Below are 23,540 nucleotides of genomic sequence, written 5' to 3' on the forward strand. Positions count from 1 at the left end.
AATTAAAATTCGGTATGTTTTATCTTTAATATATCACAGCTTTTTCGTTCTATTTTTAAATGAATCCTGTAACGAACTATTACAACTATAATTAAAATTTTTGTAATATTTTAACCAACTAAATACCCGAAAAAGCAACACTGCTTTTATTTAAAAACTTCTTTTTGGTTTTAGCTAATTGTAGTTTCACTCCTTTGTTCTATGAGTAGTAATTCTTTCACCCCTGTCATATCAATTAATTTAACTTAGAAACAAAATGTATTTTTTTTAATTCGAAAAAAGTGTATTGTACTATTCATGTAGGCGTGCCCATCAGCTCAGTTAGTTCTTTTTTTTTACTGTATTAAAAAATAAAATACATTGACAGAAAAAATTTTTAAACAGACAACTTGATAAACAGGCTAACGTGAATAGCACATATATTTTATTTTCTCCTTGCGGACGGGGCCGCGGGTAAAGGCTAGTATATATTATAAATGGGAAAGTTTGGATGTTAAGATGTTTGGATGTTTGGATGTTTGGATGTTTGGATGTTTGTCCAGACGTTTGTCTTTGTGACTCAATAACGCAAGAACGGCTGGACCGATTTGGATGAAATTTTGCACACATATAGCCAATAGTCTAGAAGGATCTACTAGCTATATATTTTTTAAAAGGGGCGTGGTCCCCGCCCCCTAGGAACAGTTATAATTTAATTATTATATTTTTTCGTCTTTGCGACTGAATCACGCCAGAATGGCTACACGGATTTTGATGAAATTTGGGACACAGACAGTAGTCTACTAGCGAAATTTTTTTTGAACATTGAAAGAGGGGTGGGGGTCCCCCCACCCTTCGAGAAATTATTTTTCATAATTTTTACACATTATAACTTTACGTATACTGGCCTTCACCAATATCACAGACTCAAGGGGTCAAATAAGTCGAGGGCTTACAAAGTAAGCAGTGACACCCTCCGACCGCCCCCCCCTTTATCTCCCCCTCTGGTGTAAAATCCATAAATTGTTATAACTCAATCTAAATTTTCTCCTAAATCAATAGTTTTTGGTATCTGGTACATACAGAACGAGATCTAGACAATTTTGGAGGAACGATCAGTGGTCCTCTCCTCTACTCCCGCCATCCGCCCTCCATCAATTGTTTTTATTAGCACGCTTTTATTAGCTGGCGGCCACCGTGGTGTGATGGTAGCGTGCTCCGCCTATCACACCGTATGCCCTGGGTTCAACTCCCGGGCAAAGCAACATCAAAATTTTAGAAATAAGATTTTTCAATTAGAAGAAAATTTTTCTAAGCGGGGTCGCCCCTCGGCAGTGTCTGGCAAGCGCTCCGATTGTATTTCTGCCATGAAAAGCTCTCAGTGAAAACTCATCTGCCTTGCAGATGCCGTTCGGAGTCGGCATAAAACATGTAGGTCCCGTCCGGCCAATTTGTAGAGAAAAATCAAGAGGAGCACGACGCAAATTGGAAGAGAAGCTCGGCCTTAGATCTCTTCGGAGGTTATCGCGCCTTACATTTATTTTTTTTTTATTTATTAGCTTTACCTGTATGTTTCTATCTAAATTTTTATTCGCTCCAATGCGCCTGCTGCCTTATTAACATGGTTTTATAATTAGCTTCACCTTATTTGTAATCCCGTAAGGGTCATATCGAGACCCTTCCGGGATCATTTCTGGATGGTTTTCGGGATCGGTCCGGGATTACGCCGGGGTAATTTCGGGACTTTTTCGGGACTATTTCGGGATCATTTTGGGACCCTTCCGGGATCATTTCTGTATAGTTTACGGGATCCGTCCGGGATCCCGTCGGGGTTATTTTGGAACATTTTCGGGACTATTCCGGAATCATTTCGGGACTATTTCGCGATCATTTGGGGACCCTTCCGGCATCATTTCTGGATGGTTTTCGGGATCCGTGCGGGATCTCGTCGGGGTCATATGGGGACTTTTTCGGGATCATTTGAGGGCTCTTCCGACATCATTTCTGGATGGTTTTCGGGATCCGTCCGGGATATCGTCGGGGTCATTTGGGGACTTTTTCGGGATCATTTGGGGGCTCTTCCGGCATCATTTCTGGATGGTTTTCGGGATCCGTCCGGGATCTCGTCGGGGTCATTTGGGGACTTTTTCGGGATCATTTTGGGGCTCATCCGGCATCATTTCTGGATGGTTTTCGGGATCCGTCCGGGATCCCGTCGGGGTCATTTCGGGACTTTTTCGCGACTAATACGGGATCATTTGGGAACCCTTTCGGCATCATTTCTGGATGGTTTTCGGGATCCGTCCGGGATCACGTCGGGGTCATTTCGGGACTTTTTCGCGACTAATACGGGATCATTGGGGAACCCTTTCGGCATCATTTCTGGATGGTTTTCGGGATCCGTCCGGGATCCCATTAGGGTAATTTCGGGACTATTAGGGGATCATTTGGGAACCTTTCCGGCATCATTTCTGGATAATTTTCGGGATCCGTTCGGGATGCCGACGAGGTCATTTCGGGACTATTTCGGGATCATTTGGGATTCCTACCGGCATCATTTCTGGATGGTTTTTGGGATTCGTCCGGGATCCCGTCGTGGTCCTTTCGGGACTTTTTTTCGACTAATACGGGATCATTTGCGGACCCTTTCGGCATCATTTCTGGATAGTTGTCGGGATCCCGTCACGGTCATTTCGGGACTATTAGGGGATCATTTGAGGACCTTTCCGGCATCATTTCTGTATTGTTTTCGGAATCCTTTCGGGATCCCGTCAGGGTCATTTTGGGACTTTTTTGGGCTAATACGGGATCATTTGGGGATCCTCTAGGGGTCGTTTCATGACTTTTTCTGTTTTATTTCGGGATCATTTGGGGACCCTTCCGGCTTAATTTCTTGATGGTTTGCCGGATCCATCAGGGTCATTTCGGGACCATTTTGGGATCATTTGGGGACCCTTCCGAGATCATTTCTGGATCCGTCCGGGATGCCGTAGGAGCCATTTCGGGATTTTTTGTTACTTTTCCGGGATAGTTTTTGGACCCTTCCGGGATCATTTCTGGATCTGTGCGGGATCCCATCTGGGTCATTTCCGGACTATTTCGGGATCATTTTGGGATCCTTCCGGAATCATTTCTGTATGGTTTTCGCGATCCGTCGTTGATTCCCTCGGAGCCATTTCGGAACCTTTTCTGGAGTATGTCGGGGTCATTTGGGGACTTTTTCGGGATCATTTGGGGCTCTTCCGGCATCATTTCTGGATGGTTTTCGGGATCCGTGCGGGATCTCGTCGGGGTCATTTGGGGACTTTTTCGGGATCATTTGGGGGCTCTTCCGGCATCATTTCTGGATGGTTTTTGGGATCCGTCCGGGATATCGTCGGGGTCATTTGGGGACTTTTTCGGGATCATTTGGGGGCTCTTCCGGCATCATTTCTGGATGGTTTTCGGGATCCGTCCGGGATCCCATCAGGGTAATTTCGGGACTATTAGGGGATCATTTGTGGACCTTTCCGGCATCATTTCTGGATAATTTACGGTATCCATCCGGGATGCCGACGAGGTCATTTCGGGATTATTTCGGGATCATTTGGGATACCTACCGGCATCATTTCTGGATGGTTTTTGGGATTCATCCGGGATCCCGTCGGGGTCATTTCGGGACTTTTTCTCGACTAATACGGGATCATTTGCGGACCCTTTCGGCATAATTTCTGGATAGTTGTCGGGATCCGTTCGGGATCCCGTCACGGTCATTTCGGAACTATTAGGGGATCATTTGAGGACCTTTCCGGCATCATTTCTGGATAGTTTTTGGAATCCTTTCGGGATCCCGTCAGGGTCATTTCGGGGCTTTTTCGGGATCATTTAAGGATGGCTTTCAGGATTCGTCCGGGAACCCGTCGGGATCATTTTGGGACCTTCCCAAGATCATTTCTGGATGGATTTCGGGATTTGTCCGGGATGCCCTCAGGGTCATTTTGGGACTATTAGGTGAACATTTGAGGACCGTTCCGGCATCACTTCTGGATGGTTTTCGGTATCCGTTCAGATTCCCGTCGGAATAATTGCGGGACTTTTTCGGGATCATTGGGGTCCCTTCCAAAATCATTTCTGGATGGTTTTTGGGATTCGTCCGGCATCCCGTCGGGGTCATTTCGGGACTTTTTCTCGACTAATACGGGATCATTTGCGGGCCCTTTCGGTATCATTTCTGGATAGTTGTCGGGATCCGTTTGGGATCCCGTCAGGGTCTATTCGGAACTATTGGGAGATCATTTGAGGACCTTTCCGGCATCATTTCTGGTTAGTTTTCGGGATCCTTTCCGGGTCCCATCAGGGTCATTTCGGGACTTTTTCGGCATCATTTAAGATTGGTTTTCAGGATTCGTCCGGTATCCGTCAGGGTAATTTCTGGACTTTTCCCAGACTATTTCGGGATAATTTTGGGACCCTCCCAAGATCATTTCTGGATGGATTTCGGGATCTGTCCGGGATGCCGTCAGGGTCATTTTGGGACTATTAGGTGATCATTTGAGGACTTTTTCGGCATCACTTCTGGATGGTTTTCGGTATCCGCTCAGGATCCCGTCGGAATTATTGCGGGGCTTTTTCGGGATCATTTGGTGTCCCTTCCGGCATCATTTCTGGCTGGTTTTTGGGATTCGTCCGGCATTCCGTCGGGTTCATTTCGGGACTTTTTCTCGACTAATACGGAATTATTTGCGGGCCCTTTCGGCATCATTTCTAGATAGTTGTCGGGATCCGTTCGGGATCCCGTCAGGGTCTTTTCGGAACTATTAGGTGTTCATTTGAGGACATTTCCGGCATCATTTCTGGATAGTTTTCGGGATCCTTTCGGGGTCCAGTCAGGGTCAATTCGGGACTTTTTCGGGATCATTTAGAGATGGCTTTCAGGATTCGTCCGGGAACCCGTCAGGGTAATTTCTGAACTTTTCCGAGACTATTTCGGGATAATTTTGGGACCTTCCCAAGATCATTTCTGGATGGATTTTGGGTTCAGTCCGGGATGCCGTCAGGGTCATTTTGGTGTTAGGTGATCATTTGAGGACCTTTCCGGCATCACTTCTGGATGGTTATCGGTATTCGATCAGGATCCCCTCGTAATCATTGCGGGACTTTTTCGGGATCATTTGGGGTCCCTCCCAAGATCATTTCTTGATGGATTTCGGGATCTGTCCGGTCATCCCGGTCATCCCGTCAGGGTCATTTAGGGGTGCGTTCGAGATCCCGTCAGGGTCATTTCGGGACTTCTTCGGGAATATATCGGGATCATTTCTGGATGGTTTATGGGATCCGTCCATGACCCCTTAAGGGTCATTTCGGGACTATTAGGTGATCATTTGAGGACCTTTGCGGCATCACTTCTGGATGATTTTCGGTATCCGTTCGGGATCCCGTCGGAATCAATGCGGGAATTTTACGGAATCATTTGGGATTCCTTCCGGCATCATTTCTGGATGGTTTTCGGGATTTGTCCGGGATCCCGTCGGGGTTATTTCGGGACCTTTTCGGGGCTAATACGGGATCATTTGGGGATCCTCTAGGGGTCGTTTCGTGACTTTTTCTGTATTATTTCGGGATCGTTTTGGGACCCTTTCGGCATAATTTCTTGATGGTTTGCCGGATCCATCAGGGTCATTTCGGGACCATTTTGGGATCATTTGGGGACCCTTCCGAGATCATTTCTGGATCCGTCCGGGATGCCGTAGGAGCCATTTCGGGATTTTTTGTTACTTTTCCGGGATAGTTTTTGCACCCGTCCGGGATCATTTCTGGATCTGTGCGGGATCCCATCTGGGTCAATTCCGGACTATTTCGGGATCATTTTGGAATCCTTCCGGAATCATTTCTGTATGGTTTTCGCGATCCATCGTGGATCCCCTCGGAGCCATTTCGGAACTTTTTCTGGAGTATGTCGGGATAATTTAGGGACCTTTCCTGGATATTTTCTGGATGGTTTTTGAGATCCGCCCGGGAGCCCGTCAGGGTCATTTCGGAACCTTTTCGGTATCATTTTGGAACACCTTCAGGGATCATTTCTGTGTGGTTCTCTGGATACGTCTAGAATGGTGTCGTTGTAATTTCGGGTTTTTTGGAACTATTCCGGGAACTTTTAGAGACCCTTCCGGGGCATTTCTGGATGGTTTTCGGGATCCGTCCGCGATAGCGTGGGGGTCATTTCATAGGTTTTTCTGGATAATTTCGGGATCATTTGGGATCCTATCAGGTTATCAGCTCATTTAGTTCTTTTTTTTTACTCAATTACAAAAATAAAATGCATTAGACAGAAAACAAAATTTTAAACAGATTACTTGATAAGCAGGCTAACGCGAATAGCCCATATATTTAAATTTCTCCTTGCGGACGGGGCCGCGGGTAAAGGCTAGTAGATATATAAACTAATTAGGTCCAGAAGACATTTTAATCAAAATGCGACATCTATGAAGTAAGTTTTCTCTTGCCCCTTTAATCTATAAACATTTAATACTTGTAGTTAAAAACTAAAATGACTTTGTATTCCAATTTCAAAGAAATTTAATTTACAGCTTAGTGTCCATCTGTGTTTTATAAAAATTGTTTAAAGTGACGCATTTGATACTCTTCTACTATTACTACTACATCATGCATATCTGCGAAGTTGAATACACAATATAGTAAAAAAACAAAAACTAGAGCTCTTGAAAAAAAAAGTTTTGCAATTCTAAGCCCAATATTATCATTTTTCCAAAAGTCGAAAATTTAAAAAACAAAAACTTTAAAATTATAAAAAAGGTGGGTAATAGCCTAGTTGAGGGGTCGACTGCTAATACGCGTCCGGAGATATTTGCAATTGAAGTTGGCGATTTTCATGTGGTTGTTGTTGTGTGGTACCCCCAAAAAAAATTGTGCATCACCGTGGCGATAGCCACGGTTATAGCACACACCCGGACTTGGCATGGCGTAGCCCAGGGTTATTTTTTATAAGCGCGGCCGAGGGCCGCCAACGCAGAAAGGTGTTCTGCGCAAAAATACTATGGATCCCACCCCCGGTTTCGGAGGTACCCGCGGGTCTTTTTTCGGTTTTTCGTTAATATCTTTTGAACGAGTTAAAATTTTTCTTTTCCGCCTTCGGATTATTGTTTTCGAGATTAATACGCGTCTTTTGACATCTCTCTCGATATTTTTTGACGCGTATTAGCAGTCGAACCACCCTTGAGTAGCTTTTCAATAGCTCTGGAGTTCCTAAAAAGGAGAAACGAGTTCTGCAAAATTTCGGCCAACATTCACATTTTTCCGAAAGTCAAATTTAAAAAAAAAATGCTTTTCAATAGTTCTAGAGTTCCTGACAGGGAGAAAATTAAAAATAAATTGGTGTTGTGAGTAGAATTTCGATAGTTCTTAAGTTCCTCGTTTTCAAGAATTTTCGAGCTTCTGAAAAGCTACTCAAAACCCCTATTTTTTCATTACGAAAATTTTTCTAAATTTTGAACTTTTAGTAAAATATTATCTCATTCGTGTAGAGCAGTTCGCAATGGTTCCAGCTACACTCTTAATGAAACCAAATAACATTGTATAGCTCATTTGTCTACTTGCGAACTTAGAAAAAGAATTAAATGTTTTTGAAATCAGAAATTTAAATTTCCAATGGCAAGCACACAGCCACTATTTGTGTTTCCAATCCTTATTTGATTCCAGCTGAAGGTAACAAATTTTGCAAATTCAAATTTTTCCAATTGGCTTTGATATTTGCGCTGTCGGAATGTATAATAGAGTAAGTGCCCGTGACGGCCAGACCTTTGTCATTTTATAAAAGTTGAAATTTCGTCAGTGCATACTTCCAACTGAAGCAGGATCGTTGGTCTGTTATAAAACTTGAGTCATTGTGACTTTAACAGATATCGTGCAAAAATTTTGCAGAAAAATACACCTTTCTTTCGTCATTTTATAAAGACTGATTTTCATATATGGTCTTCGTCACAATATAAGAAGCCACTAGCCTCATTTCCAAACACTTTCCATAGTAGCTTTAATTAGCCAGACACTTTCATCCTTCTAAAGTCCAAAAAAACTTTCAGCTTTCATTTTATGAAAAAGTAAAGTTTTGCATTACAAAAAGTGTCTGACTGGACAAAGCCACTATGGAAAGTGTCTGGCAATAATGCTAGAGGCTTTTTATATCGTAACGAAGACCATATATGAAAATCAGTCTTTATAAAATGGCGAAAGAAAGGTATATTGTTCTGCAAAATTTTGTTAAAGCCACCATGACTCAAGTTTTATAATAGACCAACGATCCTACTTCAGTTGGAAGTATGCACTGACGAAATTTCAACTTTTATAAAATGACAAATGTATGGCAGTCACGGGCTCTTAGAGTCTAAGACTTAGACTATAAGACTCCGATCAACACAGCTGAAGTTTTATTGGGAAGCTTTTTGTGTTGGCCTCATATTTATTTTTACATCATATAATTTTATTGCATTGGTGCTTTATCGGTAACCGTATCGGTAACCTTATAACAGCTGATTCGACCAACCTTATGGGAATCAATGCAATCGATTATTGGTGCCGCTAAGGTCGTAACCGTATCGTAGCCAACCAATTGGTTTTTGGTTTACCGTCGTAACGATAAACAGCTGATTACGTTAGGAATACGACTACAGCGATACGACATACGGCACCAATGACTCCCGCTTAAATACCTTTCCGTTCGCAGTGCAAATGCCCACCGTAGGTACTTTATGGCCCAAATAACTTATGCCAGTTTCACACAGAAGCTTAATAAAATAATTAGTCCAGTTTTCTACATTAAAGCCCTACCTGAACTCAATCTTCCATACAAAATACAAATTCTTAATTATCTCATTATTGCTTTATTGAATGCCTAATCGAGTGAAAAATCCAGTCGGTTTTGCTTGGTGCTTCGAATTTTATTGTCAGTGTAACAAATGACAATCAAAAATATTTTCAATAATTTACGAAAAATAGAAAAACACGAAAAAATTCAAAATTTAATATTCGCTGCATTTGCTGCAAAAGATAATATGGCTTTTTCGAAAATAGGCACATATGTATTTGGTTAGGTGCAGCATCTATGTGTAGTTGCGCACGCATTTTATTTTGATTGTATTTATAGTGGCAAGCACACAGCCACTATTTGTGTTTCCAATCCTTATTTGATTCCAGCTGAAGGTAACAAATTTTGCAAATTCAAATTTTTCCAATTGGCTTTGATATTTGCGCTGTCGGAATGTATAATAGAGTAAGTGCCCGTGACGGCCAGACCTTTGTCATTTTATAAAAGTTGAAATTTCGTCAGTGCATACTTCCAACTGAAGCAGGATCGTTGGTCTGTTATAAAACTTGAGTCATTGTGACTTTAACAGATATCGTGCAAAAATTTTGCAGAAAAATACACCTTTCTTTCGTCATTTTATAAAGACTGATTTTCATATATGGTCTTCGTCACAATATAAGAAGCCACTAGCCTCATTTCCAAACACTTTCCATAGTAGCTTTAATTAGCCAGACACTTTCATCCTTCTAAAGTCCAAAAAAACTTTCAGCTTTCATTTTATGAAAAAGTAAAGTTTTGCATTACAAAAAGTGTCTGACTGGACAAAGCCACTATGGAAAGTGTCTGGCAATAATGCTAGAGGCTTTTTATATCGTAACGAAGACCATATATGAAAATCAGTCTTTATAAAATGGCGAAAGAAAGGTATATTGTTCTGCAAAATTTTGTTAAAGCCACCATGACTCAAGTTTTATAATAGACCAACGATCCTACTTCAGTTGGAAGTATGCACTGACGAAATTTCAACTTTTATAAAATGACAAATGTATGGCAGTCACGGGCTCTTAGAGTCTAAGACTTAGACTATAAGACTCCGATCAACACAGCTGAAGTTTTATTGGGAAGCTTTTTGTGTTGGCCTCATATTTACTTTTACATCATATAATTTTATTGCATTGGTGCTTTATCGGTAACCGTATCGGTAACCTTATAACAGCTGATTCGACCAACCTTATGGGAATCAATGCAATCGATTATTGGTGCCGCTAAGGTCGTAACCGTATCGTAGCCAACCAATTGGTTTTTGGTTTACCGTCGTAACGATAAACAGCTGATTACGTTAGGAATACGACTACAGCGATACGACATACGGCACCAATGACTCCCGCTTAAATACCTTTCCGTTCGCAGTGCAAATGCCCACCGTAGGTACTTTATGGCCCAAATAACTTATGCCAGTTTCACACAGAAGCTTAATAAAATAATTAGTCCAGTTTTCTACATTAAAGCCCTACCTGAACTCAATCTTCCATACAAAATACAAATTCTTAATTATCTCATTATTGCTTTATTGAATGCCTAATCGAGTGAAAAATCCAGTCGGTTTTGCTTGGTGCTTCGAATTTTATTGTCAGTGTAACAAATGACAATCAAAAATATTTTCAATAATTTACGAAAAATAGAAAAACACGAAAAAATTCAAAATTTAATATTCGCTGCATTTGCTGCAAAAGATAATATGGCTTTTTCGAAAATAGGCACATATGTATTTGGTTAGGTGCAGCATCTATGTGTAGTTGCGCACGCATTTTATTTTGATTGTATTTATAGTTAAGAAGAAAATTGCTGCTTTCCATTTTAACTATTTTTTGTAAAAACGGAATATTTTTTGGGGCTGCTGACAGATGTTCCCTTAATGAAGCAAAAGGCCCTGTATGAAACGGGAAACATAATTATTTCATTAAATATAATTGTGATTCGATTAAGTTTCTGTATGAAAACGGTATTACTCCCTTTTGAGATAGTGAGCACTATGTGAGATTTAGTTGCAGACCAGCACCAGCTATTCTCTGGAAAGCTTCCTCCAAGTTCTTAAGATGTCCTTCAAAGTTCTTTTCCAATGCGATAATGCCCTTAGTGCACGCGAAATCTCATTTTTCAATCCTTTCTTTTCACAAGTACTACAGGTGAGCTCCATGAACTAGCTGATAGGTCTATTACGCCGCAGTCACTCTTCCCGCTTGGCCAGTGGAACACTACGAGGAGCTTGACGGATTGGCCTCGCATCACCACTGTTAATTTTATGAATAACAACGTTGGTTCGGCCTGGTTTGGAACCATCCTGGTCAAATATGCTTGCGTATTTCAGGAGTTGTCTTGTCTTTCTCTGATAATCCTCCTCTACCCCTCCCGTTCATGCAGTGATGTCATCTGAAATATCAATCTTGCTAGTGGAAATGTTTTCCTGAAGCTGTTCACAATTAATTACTACTTCAGCCTCTTGGCATCGTCCCAATATAGTTGCTTTGGTCTGTTTGAGTGGTGACTTGAACTAATCGAGTACTCTCACCTGAATACGTCCATCTTGTTTAGTCATAGCCAGTGTTTTTGTTTGCTGCATCGGCTACCCACAATTTGTTTGTCTCATAATCTCCATCAATCTTTGCCAAGATTACTGCCCCCGATTTTGGTGGTATTTGCTGAATCTCCTCCACCAGGACTCGTTTATTGATGTACCCCTTATTGTAGCCAAGATTTAGTGACACATCCATGTTCTTATTATCTGGCTGTGCATGTCAATTTTGATGCCTTGGTCGACTAAGAAGTCCACTCCAACTATGATTTCTTCAACAATCTCTGCCACTATAAAATTGTTTAGCATCGTGGCGTTACCCTTTGCGACTTAACTGTTATATCTCCCAGAACTTGAGTGTCCACGCCCGCAGCCGTACGCAGTCTTGCTTCATGCAAGGGTCTTATCTTCTTGGTGACAAAATTAGATCCAATGATGGAACGAGATGCGCCCGTATCTACAGTCAGTAACCGTTCTTATCCATCCACATGCCCACCGACCTTCTTCCAATTTGCGAGACAGAGATTATGGTGCATTTAACTGCGGGAGCCAGCTGTCGCCACTTGAGGCCGACTCACTTTAGTTTAATGATTGAGTTGACCTGGAGACTTGACCATCTCCTTCAGCTCTGCGTTTACGACCACCCATATTGTTGGAACTACTAGGGTTGGTACTGCAATAATGTGCAATGTGCCCAGGCTTTCCACACTTAAAGCATTTGACGGCACCATCATTTTTCTGCTGCGTTCCTTTTAATGCTTCCAAAATTGTGTCTACCCAGTCTGGCCTTTCCACTTCCACGCGATGAGCTTTGTATGCGGGCTTACTCAAAAGTGGGGCAGTTTCCTGAGTTAGTGCATGGAATACCGTTTCAGCAAATGTTAGTTTTGGATTCGCATATGTAGCTCGTTTCGTTTCGACGTCTCGTATGCCATTTATAAAACTCAGTTTATTCCACAGGTGCGTCCGCATTTGCAAGATGAGCCAATCTTTCAATGTCTGAAGCACACTCCTGCAAAGTCTCGTTAGATTTTTGGTAGCGGTTTTGCAATTCTATTTGGTAAATTTGTTTCCTGTGTTCATTTCCGTAACGTCGTTCTACAACAGCCATCAACGCTTCAAGCTCTCCTTCAGGAATCGTCTGTAAGATTTCGGCTGCTGCGACTGGAAAAAGCAGAACCGTCAAAGGATGGAGTTTTTACCTTCGGATTAGACGTTGAAGTAATTTGGCGGTTCAATTGTAATTCCTGGATCCGATCTTTAAAAGCATCCATCTCTGCCTCTATTTTATCCTGTCGGCCACTGAAACCTTCATGAAACTGGGTTGTTCTGGTTGTGTAGAGATCTTAAATGATATCTGTGCTGAAATTTATGCCGACATTATAAAATGACCCAAGTCGAACATGTTTTCAAATTGTCCTCAAGTTGTTAAAAAAAAGCAAGTTACCGGAAAATAGTGCCGATTTTTTTTCAAATTCAATATTGGTCTACATTTTAAAAACTTTATCCAGGGTCCTTGTAAAGTTTAAATTATGCAGATGCCCCGAGGGACTATACGATTTTCACGGATGAGTTACGCAATAATGTGCTCTTAGACAGCTTATGATTTCGACGTCGGCGTCCGTGGCCGAATAGTTACTCCCTAACACTCCAAGGTGTTTCTCTGGTGTAGCTCAGCCACATAGCGTCACAAAAACATCCGTCAGGAAGTCTTCGGAGCTATACCTTGAGCTTCTAGGAACGTGACATCGACGAAGGCATGAGTTTGAAGTCGCAGTACTATAGCGTCTGTGCTGGCATATGGTGTGAGGGCCAGGAGGCATTGTAGCGAGTTGTGGTCGAGATTTCTACTGACCGTTTTAGGTTTTCTTTTTTTTCACAGACGCAGTAATACTAGTCCCTAAAATCCTCCCTGGAGTAAGTGATCGAAGGAAGGAGTTACTCCGCAAGGAGTTACTACTGAAATCATTTGAATGATCCGCGATATTTTGTGAAAAAACCCGGGATCTTTACGAAATGGCAAAAACGTTGATTCTCTTATATATAAACAAAACCGTTCCTAAATACCATTTTTTTAAATAGAAAAATCAAATCGCCGCCGGTATATAATAGAGCCTACGCCACCGCCGCCGATAAAGTGATCGACGTAAACCTCTCCTTCAATTACAGCGTTTTAATTGGAAACTGATTGACCATCGCCCGGACTGCGCTGCTTTTATACTCTCAGTTTGCCTCGTTCACCTATTTCTGCCATGGTCTAAACTTTTTGCGAACAGCCATCTCGAATAGTTGCTTATTTATTTTCATTTATGTATCTCTTACTGACTTTGGCCACATACATGTATATCTGCTTGCCTTGATATTGTTTTGCATTTATTTACTAGCAACCAAGGCGAATTTAGTACCAGGTGCAGAGACGTAAATCTGTAGAGAATATTCAACGACGGACAGCAAGAAAAATTGTCAAACTGGCGGTAGGTAATTCACCACATTACCTACTTGAAGATTAGCAAAAAACGCGGTGTTTTCGTTAAAATTTCACAAGAAAAGGTATTGAAAACGTAAAAAAAAGTTTAATTGTGCTTATTATATCAAAATAATATGTGTCTAGCATTGGAATAGACGAATTTCATGCCACATTTCCCCAATGGTGAAGTACACACTCGCGATTTGATGGTTTACTGTTTCCCGCTATTCGTTCGGTTGGCTGTTCTCTATTTTTATACGTTCTCTGACCAGCTGTTGTTATTCCAACAGCGGATTGCATCTTCTTGATTATTTTTCATCAAGCGAATTCAGTATCAGGTGTTTTTATATCAACAGCTGATTGCTTCTTCTATATTATTTTCCATATGTCAGTTAATCGAAATCAATTAAAATTTTCTTTTGACTTGACATTCTTCTACACGGCGAATTGGTTGAATTCGCTTTGCCACCACCTGGTATAGATTCGCCTTACTAGCAGCTTAGTGATGTCGAAATGCTAATATTCGCCACAGTATTGTAACAAATTTACAGCAAATCCTCTTATTTCCAACCATCTGCTAAGTTCGAATCACTAAACCGTTGAATAAATAACACCACTATTCAATAATGCAAAATGGCCTCTCTTTGATTTCCTCGTTGCATCTTCTAGGCGCTTCTGTTCTAGAATCTACTAGTTGGTTATCTGTTATAATTATAACTACAGATGTACATGTATAGCTCTCATATGCGCGTGTGTTTGTGAGCGACACTTCTACAATTATAATTGCATATCTCAGATGAGATATCTGCATGTGTTTGTGCGTTGCTTCTCTGCTGCGTGTACGTACATATGTGTAGACATTATGATTGAATTTTTGATGTGCATTCACGTCACTGCTTAGCATCGGCTTAGTGATGGCAGTACCCCTTAGTGTTGCTAATATTCGAACAGTATGTTAAAGCCCCGCCACATAAGTAGTTTTTCATATAGAAGCGTTTAACGCAATCTTGTGCATGATGTGTAGATTCCAACTTTTATTGCAAGCAAAGCATAAGAGGAAGAATTCGACATTTGTTTTGACTAAGTGTGCTTTCACACTTTGCAAGTGGAATAATTTTTCCTTCTTGTTGGTACTTTTCAAACAACTAAAAACTGCATGTTAACAAATGAATAGGAGACAAAATATGTTAGCAAGTATTTTTCTTGTATAGTGGGTATATTTATAACAGTGCTTCGTGAAATTTTCTATGTGAATGGGCAAGGCGAAAAAACTTCAATCGCCAAGTCTGAAGTTCCTCTATATTTACAAACGCAACATCTTGCGTGAATGTGGCGATGTCACTGGCATGCATTAAAATGCGTTGAACGCATCTACATATATAAAAAATATAATTGTGGCCATTAGTACAATGTACGAAAATTAAAAAAAGAATCTAAATGGTCCCTTCCTTGTAATTAACCAACAATTTAAAATTTTACAAGAGAAGCAAACGATAAAAGTCTAAAACAGGGGTCGACTGCTAATACGCGTCCGCTGGCGAGCGCAGGACATGAACACAGAACGTACTCAACCGTTTCTTCCTGCAGCGCACACTTCCTACACTTTCTGTTACTGACGAGGCCTAACTTATAAGCATGTGACGCCAGAAGGCAGTGCCCAGTCAGTATGCCCATCGTGAGCCTTAAGTCTTCTCTCTTCAGAGATATGAGCCACTTTGTGAGTCTAATATCGTAGGGATTGCACATTATCTTAGAAATTTTGCAGCCCCGCGCTTTTGTTCACGCCTTTCCTGCTTGATGGATCATATGCAACTCCTGTCTCCTTTTGATTTCTCCCAAACGGATTAGGACGTCGACTCAGCGAGTGTTGCACCCTCCTTTGCCAACTCATCGGCCTTTTCGTTACCTTCTATCCCTTTGTGACCGGGAACCCAGTAAAGATGTATGGTCCGGCCTGAGCGAAGTTTATCCAATGCCTCTTTGCATTCCAGAACACTTCTTGATGAAGTACTGTGTGAGGTTATTGCCTTAATCGCATCCTGACTATCAATATATAAATTGACGCGACTGCAGCTTAAGCACGCTTCCTCTAGAATTTCTGCTGCTTTCTTTACTGCTATAAATTCCGCTTGAAAAACGCTGCAGTAATCTGGCAGCCTGTAGGATCTACTTATTTCTGGGTCGACACAGTAAACAGCAGACCCAACCCCTTCCATTAATTTGGAACCATCCGTATACACGTGTATAGCATGTTCTACCATTTCTGCACCCCGACACCAACCTTTCGGTTGCCCGATATTAGATGGCGCTATACTGCTGTGGCCATAAGGCCTGCACTCAAGCTGCCCCGAGCCCTTAGCCTTGTTGCCGTTGCTAACGCGATGTTTGTAGCCGTTAGGTATGGAGGCGCGATGTGTAGAATGGCATACAAAGCTCCTGTCGGGGTAGTTTTTAAGGCTCCCGTTATGCTAATCATTGATACTCTGCATACCCTCTTTAGTTTTTTGGTATACGTACTTTTTGTGTGGTTGTCCACCAAACAAGAACCCCATAATAAAGTATGGGTTTGACAATTGCCGTAAATACCCAATGAGAGAGTTTGGGTGATAGGCCAGACGTGCATCCTAGCATCCTTTTGCATGAATAGAGTGCCGCGGAGGCTCTCTTTTCCACATGGAGTTTCTACAACTTACTATCAAGTATAACTCCTAGATACTTTGTGCTATATTTTTCTTGCAGGGTTACCCCTCGAAGCTTAGGCTTAGTCCAATTAGGGACCTTATACTTCCTATTAAATAATACTAAATGGGTTTTTCCGCGTTCGCGTTTAACCCGACTCCTCCAGATGCCCAGGAATGCACATCCCGAAGTGCCTGATCCATCAGAGAGCTAAGTGTTGTTAGGCATCTGCAGCTTTTGATGACAGAAACGTCATCTGCATATACCGTAAGTTTGACTGTTCCTCCGCCGAACCGCCTAATCGTTTGACTACCTCTCCCAAAATTTTTGGACTCATATTAGCAGTAGAGCGCTGTTCTAGACTATGACCAAGCCAACATATTAACAGTTTCACATTTACTGAATGCAGATTGGCATTTTAAAGTTGCATAACTTTCTTGTTATTGGTACTTAAGCTCTCCTATTTTTAGCGAGGTTTAAGCTAACGAGTGTATTTATGTGTCAGAAGAGAAAGAAATATGCATACATACATACATATGTATATTTTCCAACTTTTATTTTTAAGCTTTCCAAACGCTGTCGGAGTTCACTGGGATAATCTTTTACCTAGTTGCACACAATCTGATGGAATCAATTTAGTATCAGGCTTGGTTGTTTTTAATCCTAAAAATCGGATAACCGCTTCGGAGGTACGTATAACTGATTACATCATGTTACATGTAAATAATTTCAATACTTTTCATTAAATATTCGGATTCTCGCCGTATAACCGAATTGCTGAAAAATGGTCCGGTAGGCCGGATTTCGTATACACGGCACATGTCTACTTTAAACCAAGTTAATTTCGAACTATTTAACTATGGAATTCAATTCCGGTCCGATATATGTACATATCTATGTAGGCGGTGGGGTAATCGTGAAGAACAATAAAAAAGTTTTTACCGAAGTCGGGGTTGAATTTGTATGCTATATCTTTCTTTATGTTCTTGTTTGTCGGATTTAAATTAACCTTTGCGTTCAAAACAATTTACAAATATAAAACGCGAACATAAATATTTCCAATGGTCTTACACCTATTGTATTTTCAGGCACTAAACCACGATTATTTTCAATGACGCATGCAACAGAACAAGTTTTAGCCCATTAAAATGTTAAGTGTTGAATCGATTTATGGCATGGTTGGTCACAAATTTAGAGAAATGAACTTATGAAACCGATGTAAAAGCTGAATATGTAATTTTTATGCAAAGCAGACATATTTTAAGGCCTACTTGATCAAATTGAACTGCATGCGCGCAAACTGGGTCAACTAGATCGTCAAATTGGTATGCTATATCTTTCTTTCTACAATAAAAACAAGTAAATAAACATTTTATAATTGGTAATACTTTGACTTTGAATTGCCAACAAAACGTTCAAAAATGGTGTCAGTTTACGACAACGGTACAAAAAAAAAGATGTATCAAGGTGGACTCATACAATTTTTCCGACAAATTAGCTGACCTTCATGTTTCCTGCTGACTGCGAATGATATCCTCTGAGGAATAAGTACATATGTATGAATCAGCTGAGTCACTTTTCATGGTAGAAATGCACTTGAAAATGTTTCCAAACCACTGCCCGTTATTTCACTCGGAGGTCTTCTTTTGGTTAGTTTTATTTTACTTAAAAAAATTGGCGGAGCTAAGAGCCTATAAAAATCGAAGCGAATTACAAACGCATAAAATAGATCTAAAAAAAAATAGTACTGTCAAGCACTACAGTGATTTGGCCCTGCACCAGTGTTTCGTAGGGTGACCAAGTTAAGTGTGATCTAACTCAGGGCTATGAGTATGTCTCCATGTTTTAGAATCTATGCCAAAAAATTTTCGGCCGTTGTGCAATAGACGTATCAATAAAAACTCCGTCACATAAAACTTTTGGGGCTGCATGGTACGCTGACAGATGACTGTTTTATTGATGTTTGGGGAACATTCATTTTCGACCATGTGATTCGCGAAGTTGGACTTTGATATGATGTTTAGATTCCATGTTTTTGTTGTAATCTCTAATGCGTTCTCTGAACCTCGTTCTCATTTGTCGTCCTGTTTGTTGTTGTTGTTGTTGTAGCAGTGCTTCGACCCACCTAATAGTTGCGACCGATCACAAATTGTCATCAACATCCTCTAACGGGAGTCCAAGGAAACTTTCTGTTTCAACAGGGGTGGACCATACTGAAAGGGGTGTTAGAGGCGTTGGTTCCACATTACAATTAAAGAGATGGTTGGTGTCATGTGGGGACACATTGCACGCGGGGCATACATTTTGTATGTCGGGGTTGATTCTGGATAGGTAAGAGTTTAACCTGTTACAGTATCCAGAACGAAGTTGAACTAGAGTGACTCGCGTTTCCCTGGGGAGTATGCGTTCCTCTTCCGCAAGTTTTGGGTACTGTCTTTGAGCACTGGATTCACCGGGCAATTCCTGGCATAAAGGTCCGACGCCTGTTTGTGGAGTTCACCAAGGACCTGCTTGTGTGTTTTTGCTTCATACCTCTGAGTTCTCAGGTGCCATATTTCCTCAAAATGCTTACGGAGATGACTCCTTAAGTCCCTAGGCGGTGTTGGCTCATCAATCATATGTCTGTTGGGATGCCCAGGTTTCTGGGTATTCAACAGGAACTGTTTGGTTAGCATCTCATTTCTCTCCCTGATGGGGAGTATTCTCGCCTTATTATGTAGATGGTGTTCTGGGGACATAAGAAGACAGCCCGTGGCGGTTCTGAGAGCAGTATTTTGGCAGGCCTGTAGCTTCTTCCAGTGGGTAATTTTTAGACTTGGCGACCATATAAGGGACGCGTAGCATGCAATCGGCTGGCCAATTGCTTTGTATGTGGTAATGAGCGTTTCTTTGTCTTTTCCCCAAGTACTGCCAGCAAGGGATTTGAGGATTTTATTACGGCTCTGGATTTTCGGTACAATTGCGGCTGCGTGCTCACCAAAATATAGATCCTGATCAAACGTCACTCCCAAGATTTTGGGGTGTAGGACAGTCGGTAGCGTAGTGCCATAGACGGGATGTTCAAAATGGTCCACATTTGGGACGTCCACGTTGTAAATAAGGTCGCGGAGGATTTAGTCGGTGATAATGTCAGGTTTCGCGAGGCGGAAAAACTGGAGAGATCAGGGAGGTAGCCGTTTATTCTGTTGCAAAGCCCATCGATCTGTGAGCCTGTGCCTGTGGCCATTATTGTGCAGTCATCGGCGTAGGAAACGATAGTAACGCCTTCTGGTGGCGAAGGTGGGGATAGGACACCACCCTGTGGCACCCCTTATTTAATTCTTCTTGGTTTTGATGTTTCATTTGTAAATTGCACATGGGAGAAGGGTAGACCCTTCCAGGTCTTGCAGTAACGTGCCATGGTTCACCGTATCAAAAGCTTTTGATAGCTCTAGCGCAACGTACTGTTCTATGGTGGGGTTTTGATTTAAACCGCAATTTATCTGGGTGCTAATGGCATTTAGCGCGGTGGTGGTGCTATGGAGTTTTTGGCTACTGGCGATAGGAGAGATATCGGACGATATGACTCTCTTATGTTAGCTGGTTTCCCAGGCTTTAGTAGCGGGACCACCTTGGCCATTTTCCATTTTTCGAGTATGACAAAGGTGGAAAGAGACAGGTTGAAGACATGTGCTAAATATTTGAAACCCTCTTTCCCTAGGATTTTAAGCATCGGCATGGCTATGTCGTCTGGGCCCACTGCTTTGGATGGTTTAGCATGACCGATGGCATCCTCAACCTCTTTGGCGGTGATGGTAATTGTTGACGCGCTGAATTTATGTTTATGTGCGTGTCTGTTGGCCATCTTCTATCTTTGTCGACCGTAGAATGCATTATATATTGTCGGCAGAAAGCGCTCGTGCATTTTTAACACGCTTTTATTAGCTTGGCCTGTATGTAACGGAATCTTTGAGTTTATTTTTCACCGGTTTCTAGAAATCTGATTAATTTGAAACTTTGCATACGTATCAAGGACCGATGACAATGCATTAATGTGATGGTGTGGTGACATAAGGTCAACGGCCATAAGGTCAATTGGCCTTATTACCACTTTGAATGGCCATAAGTTTGATTGACACTTTGCACACATATCAAGGCTCGATGACAATGCATTAATGTGATGGTGTGGTGACATAAGGTCAACGTCCATAAGGTCAATTGGCCTTATTACCACTTTGAATGGCCATAAGTTTGATTGAAACTTTGCACTCGTATCAAGGCTCGATGACAACGCAATAATGTGATGGTGGGGTGACATAAGGTTAACGGACATAAGGTGAATTGAACTTATGACCACCCCAAATGGCCACAGATTTGAAACCTTGCACATAATGCGAAAAACGCATTCCTTTATTAATGATAGAAGTGGATGCATGGTACATCTACGAAAGAGCATACTGGAGCCCTTTTTTAACACGCTTTTATTAGCTTGGCCTGTATCTATGTATGTAACGGAATTTTTGAGCTTAATTTTCACCGGTTTCTAAAAGTCTGATTAATTTGAAACTTTGTACACGTATCAAGAACCGATGACGATGCATTAATGTGATGGTGTGGTGACATAAGGTCAACGGCCATAAGGTCAATTGGCCTTATTACCACTTTGAATGGCCATAAGTTTGATTGAAACTTTGCACACGTATCAAGGCTCGATGACAATGCATTACTGTGATGGTGTGGTGACATAAGGTCAACGGCCATAAGGTCAATTGGCCTTATTACCACTTTGAATGGCCATGAGTTTGATTGAAACTTTGCACACGTATAAAGGCTCGATGGCAATGCATTAATGCGATGGTGTGATGCCATAAGGTCAACGGCCATAAGGTCAATTGGCCTTATTACCAGTTTGAATGGCCATAAGTTTGATTAAAACTTTGCACACGTATCAAGGCTCGATGACAATGCATTAGTGTGATGGTGTGGTGACATAAGGTCAACGGCCATAAGGTCAATTGGCCTTATTACCACTTTGAATGGTCATAAGTTTGATTAAAACTTTGCACACGTATCAAGGCTCGATGACAATGCATTAATGTGATGGTGTGGTGACATAAGGTCAACGGCCATAAGGTCAATTGGCCTTATTACCACTTTGAATGGCCATAAGTTTGATTGAAACTTTGCACACGTATCAAGGCTCGATGACAATGCAATAATGTGATGGTCGGGTTACATAAGGTTAACGGACATAAGGTCAATTGAACTTGTGACCACCCCACATTTGAAACCTTGCACATAATGCGATAAACTCATTCCCTTATTAATGATAGAAGTGGATGAATGGCGCATCTACGAAAGAGCATACTGGATCTCTTTTTAACACGCTTTTATTACCTTGGCCTGTATCTATCTATGTATCTATGTATTCATGTATGTATGTAACGGAATCTGGAGTGGAGCCGAGAGCCCCGGTAATGCAGAGCTCCGAACTCCATTGCACCTTTTGAAGCATTTTACGATAGGTACTTTTAGCTAGTGCAGGCCACCAGACTAAGGCACCATAAAGAAAAATCGGGCGCACAATGGCTGTGTAAATACAGTAGGTCACCTTAGGTGAGAATCCCCAGGAGGTGCCAATTGCACTCTTGCAGGTGAACAGCTCTGCTGCTGCCTTCTTGGATCGCTCCACTATATGGTCACTCCATAATAACTTCTTATCCAGAATGACTCCCAAATACTTGACTTGATCGCTAAACGCTAAGAACGTACTCCCAATTCTTGGCGGTGTAAGATTTGGTACTTTGTACCTCCTCGTGAAGAGAAGGAGCTCGGATTTATCCGGGTTGACTTCCAAACCTGTGGCTGGTTGTACTCCTGGAGCAGCTCGAGGATGTCAGCTGGGTCCGTTGGCGTCACTGGAACCCAGGCTCTAGCCCTTGGTCGTGAGGGGATATTACGCGCCTCCACTACCTTGAGGCGCGCGCCCGGATATACCACCCCTATCAGCATGACGGCGGCCCTATAGAGGTTGACCGACCTGGCGTCGTCACAGGCAATTAGCTTGACATTGCCCTGGAACCACCCTGCATCGGTGTAAGATGGCGGTGGATCAGGGTTGTCTTTTTAACCTTAACGGCCACCGTAGCGAGCACGGCATCGATCCTCTTACACTGTTGTTTCGGGATCCTGCAATCTTCGCTGCTCTCGTCTATAATGCCAATGATTTGCCGACCCTTGGCAATTTCGGCGAAAGACCGCGTCCAGCCTCCCTGCGTCTTGCCCCTTTTCGGTGCCGTGGGGTTGGATTCATCCATGGACCGCTGGCGTTTCGAGGTTTCATCACTCTCAACTAAAACTTTTAAAATTACTTGAACTAAAAAATTAAAAATAAATAATAGTTTAAAAAAACTAAATAAACACGCTTTTATAGCAAACCGAACTAAAAAATAGAAAATAATTTTCAATTAAAAAGAGTTTATATAACAGTAGTAGAAGTTCAAACAATCGTTAATAGTTAATCACCTCAAAATAAAATTTAAGTTATTAACAGAATAATTTAATTCATAGTAAAAAGCGTGGGGTGCTTGATATTGAATGTTACAATCATTCTATTGGCAACTATCTGAGAGGAAAGATATGAAACGTAGTCAAATGCACCCCACGCTTTTTAATCTGAATTAAATTATTCTGTTAATAACTTAAATTTTATTATAATTTTATTTTGAAGTGATTAACTATAAACGATTGTTTGACCTTCTACTACTGTTATATAAACCCTTTTTAATTGAAAATTATTTTCTATTTTTTAGTTCGGTTTGCTATAAAAACGTGTTTTTTTAGTTTTTTAAACTATTATTTATTTCGCATCCGATAGCACTTTATCGCCAAAGGCGATGGAAAGAAACAGGATTCGCCACGGGACAATTGAGTTGGAGAAACTATATATTGCGCTTGAGAGGGTTGCGCTGCTACACAACACCTTGAACCAGTTTGGTATTTTAGTCGCCTCTTACGACAGGCTTCTCGGTTGACCGTAATTCGCTCCCACTCGCAGCCTGTTGGCT

At 41.6% G+C, this 23,540-nt stretch overlaps 1 protein-coding gene across 1 annotated transcript in view; it reads left to right on the forward strand.

The window, feature by feature from the left end:
• Positions 1-17,812, forward strand: part of LOC137245638 (cyclin-dependent kinase 20) — a 50,678-nt gene extending 32,866 nt beyond the window's left edge. The window contains exons 5-6 of the mRNA XM_067776620.1: positions 17,060-17,183; positions 17,583-17,812. Coding sequence (XP_067632721.1) covers positions 17,060-17,183; positions 17,583-17,609 — 151 coding nt within the window. The 3' untranslated portion in view covers positions 17,610-17,812. The remainder of the gene's footprint in view (positions 1-17,059; positions 17,184-17,582) is intronic.
• Positions 17,813-23,540: the final 5,728 nt, after the last annotated feature.

The sequence above is a fragment of the Eurosta solidaginis genome, chromosome 1, assembly GCF_040869045.1.
Source record: "Eurosta solidaginis isolate ZX-2024a chromosome 1, ASM4086904v1, whole genome shotgun sequence".
In the NCBI taxonomy this organism is placed as follows: domain Eukaryota; kingdom Metazoa; phylum Arthropoda; class Insecta; order Diptera; family Tephritidae; genus Eurosta; species Eurosta solidaginis.